The following is a 5,790-nucleotide window of genomic DNA, read 5'->3' as shown; positions in this document are numbered from 1 at the left end:
TTTAAAAGTCTATTTGAGCACCTTTCTTCTCTCGGTCTCAGGAAATGGAAGCGCAGTATTTAAATGGAAGGAATGAATTTGTCGAGTTAGGGTTGGGAGATTCTGATTTGACATGTAAATTGCTTAAAACAATAACTTAATCTTCTTATAATATAATGAGATTTGTGTGCTTGCATCAAATTCCCTGTGCACAAACATATAATTTTTCTTCTTTCTTCCAAAGTACAAAAATAAACGTATCAAAATCTCCCTAAAAATGGAATTTTACTGATTTTCTCAAAAAAAAAAAAATGGTATTACTGATGGCTTTGAATATCCTGACCAAGCCTGGTAAAAAGCTCAACATTTTTTTCCTGGTGAGTGCGAAAATCAGAGCTCAAAATTACCAACAAATTGGCTGATTTTGCAAATCAAATGTCATGGCAAAGTTCTGAAAACTCAGTTCAAAATCTGGAGAAAGAAAATTTACTAAAATTTTGTAAAGAAAAAAGGTCAAAAACACTTTTTAAAATAATCTCAAATGCGTTCAATTTTTCGAAATATTTTACAAAAGTCTTTCATCGATTTATTTGTACTTCCGTTTTCCATGAAATCAATTTCAAATGAGCTGAATTTGCCTTTAGCTCGAAAGTCTCCATGAATTATTTCCGAAGTGCTTGCATTGACATTTCAAACTCTGGGCGTCTGCATATGGCAGCATCTGGATGGAGATAACACGTGTGGGCAGAGTCCAGACTCTGTATTATGGGCCATCAGTCCGTGACTCTGTCAGATGGGCTCAGCAGTACTTGTCCCATTCTCCAGGCCCTGTAAATTCTCCATAATCCAACTACCCTCCAAAGTCCAAACCCATTCATTCTTATACTTGCTTCATTAACTTCAAGTTGTTCCAAACATGCCTACTAAATTGCATTATGCTTATGTTGGATTTAAAATTCGTATCATTCCAATGCAAAAATCATCAATGAATCATAAAAATAAATAAGTCGAGTGTTGCGATTAGTTTTCCGTCACGGCCAAGTCGTCATTTGAGCACCTAACGACTATAAGAATCCACCATATGGCAAAGGAATCTAATCGATCCCTTGTGAAGTACTAAAAGTTTCTGCCCATTCCGTTGTGTACCAAACATGCCCTAAAGTGGTTTGATTATGCCCCATGAATGAGACTACGAGACATGTCAAATGTGGAAAGCTCATAAAGCAGGATATTATAGTGAACGCATCTCCTATAACAATGTCTTACGAATTATGGAAAATAACTCTGTTTGGAGAAAGTTTTTAATTGAACGATAAATATAGATCGAATCAACCCAACTCACAAATATAAAAATGTGAAATCGTCTTACTGGACACATTCACATTATGACTTATGTGACGTCCCAACTTAATTTTCAATTATTGTGTTTGAAAAAATAAATAACATGTTTATCTCGATGTATTTTAGTTGGCTATCTCTTAATTTCATCCCACTCCAATTTCCTGATATGATTGGCTCAAAATGATTTGCTTGTCAACTATGCACAGCAATTATTAATACATACAATACTAATAATTCTTGGAATTCGAATCAACTCGCGTGCATATGGCAATTTTTTTTTTAAAAAAACTAATTTCATGCTATTATTTCCACATGTCGATTTTTTGCTGGGAAAACGATACTCCCAGCTCCACGCACATGCTTCATATCTTGTTTGCACATGAGACTCAACAATCTTTTTTTTCCCTCTAATATCATCATTTTATCATATATATTTACAGGTACTATTTCAAAAAAGAACATTTATCAAAACATGTAATAAAAATGAGATTCGATCGAATTATTAATCTCAAAGAAAGAGGAAAAAAAACATAAATGTGAGTTCAATTGTCGGATTCCACCACACACACACACAAATTGAGGGACCGTTTTCAGGTGAATTTGGCTGTCTTATTTTTTTGTTTTGAATTGAGATGTTCACGTAAACATTTTTCAAGATGTTCACACGAATATCTCAATTGAAAAAAAAAATTATAATAAAAGGACATCGTTTCACTGCACAGTATGAATGATGTTATGTTTGGACAGCGTGGATTCAAATCCTTCCAGGTGAGGTGTGCTTTTAAGTTTTTAATTAACTCCAACGTGCAACGGTCATCAATGTATACAGCCGTTATTTCCGTCCGACACGTGTCATGTTATGAATGGGTGACATAATTAATATTCCGGAATTATAAAAGGCAAACCTGCGAAAAAAAGGTCATTTAGTGCCAGCCAGATTGTTTTCGGCAGCCTACTTTTTCTTAATAACGTTAATTTTATATCCTTTTCTTAATAAAGGTGTCGATGTATAGATAACATAATTCGCTTTAAAAAAAAACAAATAAATATAAAGTTAAATAGTTTTTATAAAAAATATATATATATGCACAATACTTGGGTTAAGCCTGCTAGAGCATGTACAGTTCGATAGCTCATCGAAGACAAGAGACTTTTTCGATGCTCATCGACCTCAGATTATTTGGATAAATTTGAAAAAAATTAGTTTTTTGCTTTGTGGTTTGAGAATTATTGGTGACTATTCGTAAATCTTGATTTATTTCACAAATCAGGTATTATTAATCGACAATAATTTTTGGACTATTGATTTATTTTCCCTTTTTAAACGTTGCAACACCAGCTGTTTCCCACATGATTAGCCCACTTAATAAAGCTGTTTTTGTGCGTAAAAACAAAACACACAGAGAAAAAGATAAGTTTGATTACCCCATCCAGATAATCTTTGGCCCATCATTACAGTCTGCTAGTATCTCTTTAAAAAAAAAATTCCGTAAAGATCTCGAATTTTTTATTAAATCATACGCAAAAACTCATATAAAATAATTTAACGGATGAATTTTGAAATACCGATATTCGACAAAACCTGAATTATGAATTTTTTTTTACATTAAAACTATTATTTTTTACTATATATATTGATAAGATCGAAATGTTTTACAAATATAAATCAATTAGCATTTCTCATAAAAGGCATACTAATTATACATCATGATTATCATTATCACACACATTTTATTAAAAATTATTCAGTCACGCTTTAACTTTCAACATATCTCAATGTCTCTTATTAATTAATTTGTTTTGTGATATGATTCATTTGACCAATTAATGTATACCAACAACCAAAAACAATAGAAAGGCACGACAGAGTGTAAGGGAATTTCTTTTTTTAAAAAATAAATATAAAAATAAAAATTGGAACTTCAATTTGACTGATTATGGAAATTTTTCTCTTGTAATTTTACCGAATATAAAAACTATATCCCACAGCACAAATCACATACGAAATATTATAAACTTTATTTAATTTAAGAACATTGTCCTGTTCTACTTACCAAACGAGTAAATATCTGATTGCGGTTGGTCTAAGCGTCAAAAAGAAAAATCATGCTTATTTTTGTTGGTAAAATATCATTTTCCCGTATCTTAGTCGCGAAAACTATTGAGTGAAAAATTGTCCTTCTATCTCAAAAATGGTAACATATCATATTACAACTATTTAACTTTGTTATATATTTGTCTTTTTTTGGTGCCACGATTAATTAACTTTGGATATTTGGATTGGATAATTAAATTCCACATATACACAAAAAGAAATATTCTAACTTATACGCCAATCTAATTATCTATATATGTAGATATCATGGATAACATTAATCGAAACAAGAAAGTTCATATTTTAATATCACAAATTTCTTATTTTAATTCAATCAATAAAAAAATATTTATTTTCACTCTTCATAAACATAGATAAACAATAAGGGCTAAAGTTCAACAAAATTCACTAATAATTCTCTTTAAATTTGTTTTTAAAAAATAAATAAAATAAAATAAAAAGAAATGTAACCGTTGGATATTGGGATTAAAACGGGCCCCACAAACTAAAGCCCACAGCGCAGCACGCAATACAGGTTACTAACCAATCCCATCACATGGTCTTTCTGTAATCTTGGCCCACATAGATTGTTTGTATTCCCAAAATGCCCTTGAATTATCCATAAATTCTCCATTCTTCTCCCTCTTTATCCTACTCTGAAAAGTTCACTCCCTCTTCCATTTCTGCGAGCGGCAAGAATTTTCACCCAAGTTTTCTCTTTGAAGAGATTGTAGATCGAGGAAGGATGACGAAGGAAGTTAGTGAAGAGGGTCAGGTGCATCATCCGAGTAAGGACTACGTGGACCCGCCGCCGGCGCCGCTGCTCGACACGGCGGAGCTGAAGCTGTGGTCCTTTTACAGAGCACTCATCGCTGAGTTCATCGCCACACTGCTCTTCCTCTACGTTACAATCGCCACCGTGATTGGGCACAAAAAGCTCAACGCCGCCGACCAATGCGACGGCGTCGGGATCCTCGGTATTGCATGGGCCTTTGGTGGCATGATCTTCATCCTCGTTTACTGCACCGCTGGGATTTCAGGTTAAAATACTAGTGAAGTACTGAATACAACTCTCCATGCGTGTTTTCTGCAGTGTTCTTATGCAATATAATTAATTTCCAAGTCTTTTCGTTCATTTGTCGCAGGTGGGCATATTAATCCAGCGGTGACATTCGGTTTGTTTCTGGCGAGAAAGGTGTCTTTGATCAGAGCTTTGGGGTACATGTTAGCTCAGTGTTTGGGCGCCATCTGTGGCGTGGGCTTGGTGAAAGCATTCATGAAAAGCTTCTACAACAGGCTCGGCGGTGGCGCTAACTTTGTGCAGCCGGGATACAACAACGGCACCGCTCTAGGGGCGGAGATCATCGGCACCTTCGTTCTTGTTTACACCGTTTTCTCCGCCACCGACCCCAAGAGGAGTGCCCGTGACTCTCACGTCCCTGTAAGTACAAGCAAATCTTAGCTACCCACGCCACCTCTCCCTAATTTCATGGATTTTAATTTTGAAGATTCGTGAGTACTGAGATTTCTTCATGTGCAGGTTTTGGCCCCACTTCCAATCGGGTTCGCAGTTTTCATGGTCCACTTGGCCACCATCCCCATCACCGGAACCGGCATCAACCCAGCCAGAAGCTTAGGCGCCGCCGTGATTTACAACCGGCAGAAAATTTGGGATGACCAGGTAAATTTGTAGCTAGTATATATAATTTTATGAATCTTCATAGTTGGTGAAACTTTATATAGTATATTAAATTTTATATATGTGCAGTGGATTTTCTGGGTTGGACCATTTGTGGGAGCGTTGGCCGCGGCGGCGTACCACCAGTATATTCTGAGAGCCGCCGCCATTAAAGCTCTGGGATCTTTCAGGAGCAACCCCTCCAACTGATGAAGGAAGCACCAGCAAATTCAACTGATTTTATATGATGTGTGTGTGTACGTAATGTATGTGTGTGAATTGATGAGAGGAGAATGAATGTCTTTGTCAATTATGAGTTCCTTTTAATGCCTTTTTTTTTTTTTTTTTGGGTTAATTTTGTATGTTTTCTTAAGAAATCATTTATTTTATGTGAATATGGGAGTGCATGTATTTATTTTGGCATGAAACACAAGTAGCCCCTTTTAACATATCTATACAGATAAACTTTGATCCACAATTAATTGATTAATTAATATAGTTCTTATTTCATAAAAAAAATCCCATGTCTTTATTAAATTTCTCCTCTTAAATATATATATATATATGGTCTGACAAAAAGAAACCCACGAGGCCACCATCACTACCTTGACCTAAATTTCATTAATCATGGGCACTAGTTGGAACAGTTGTGAACTGGCCACTTTTTTAAAATCCAAAATAAAGTGTAAAATCACCT

At 34.9% G+C, this 5,790-nt stretch overlaps 1 protein-coding gene across 1 annotated transcript; it reads left to right on the top strand.

Annotated features, from left to right (window-relative positions):
* Positions 1-4,059: 4,059 nt before the first annotated feature.
* LOC140885385 (aquaporin PIP2-7) lies at positions 4,060-5,328 on the top strand. The gene is made up of 4 exons (XM_073292344.1): positions 4,060-4,455; positions 4,561-4,856; positions 4,956-5,096; positions 5,184-5,328. Exons 1-4 carry the CDS (start codon positions 4,161-4,163, stop codon positions 5,301-5,303), a joined length of 852 nt encoding a protein of 283 aa, XP_073148445.1. The 5' UTR covers positions 4,060-4,160; the 3' UTR covers positions 5,304-5,328.
* Positions 5,329-5,790: the final 462 nt, after the last annotated feature.

The sequence above is a fragment of the Henckelia pumila genome, chromosome 2, assembly GCF_033568475.1.
Source record: "Henckelia pumila isolate YLH828 chromosome 2, ASM3356847v2, whole genome shotgun sequence".
NCBI classification, from domain to species: Eukaryota; Viridiplantae; Streptophyta; class Magnoliopsida; order Lamiales; family Gesneriaceae; genus Henckelia; species Henckelia pumila.
Note: the sequence above shows the minus strand (reverse complement) of the source record. Positions and strands in the feature narration are given on the sequence as shown.

Excerpts from the sequence above, each read along its gene's own strand:
- LOC140885385 (XM_073292344.1), top strand. The coding sequence starts at position 4,161 with ATGACGAAGGAAGTTAGTGAAGAGGGTCAGGTGCATCATCCGAGTAAG. Across the intron at positions 4,456-4,560 it reads CTGCACCGCTGGGATTTCAG|GTGGGCATATTAATCCAGCG; the intron begins GTTAAAATACTA and ends CATTTGTCGCAG. Across the intron at positions 5,097-5,183 it reads AGAAAATTTGGGATGACCAG|TGGATTTTCTGGGTTGGACC; the intron begins GTAAATTTGTAG and ends ATATATGTGCAG.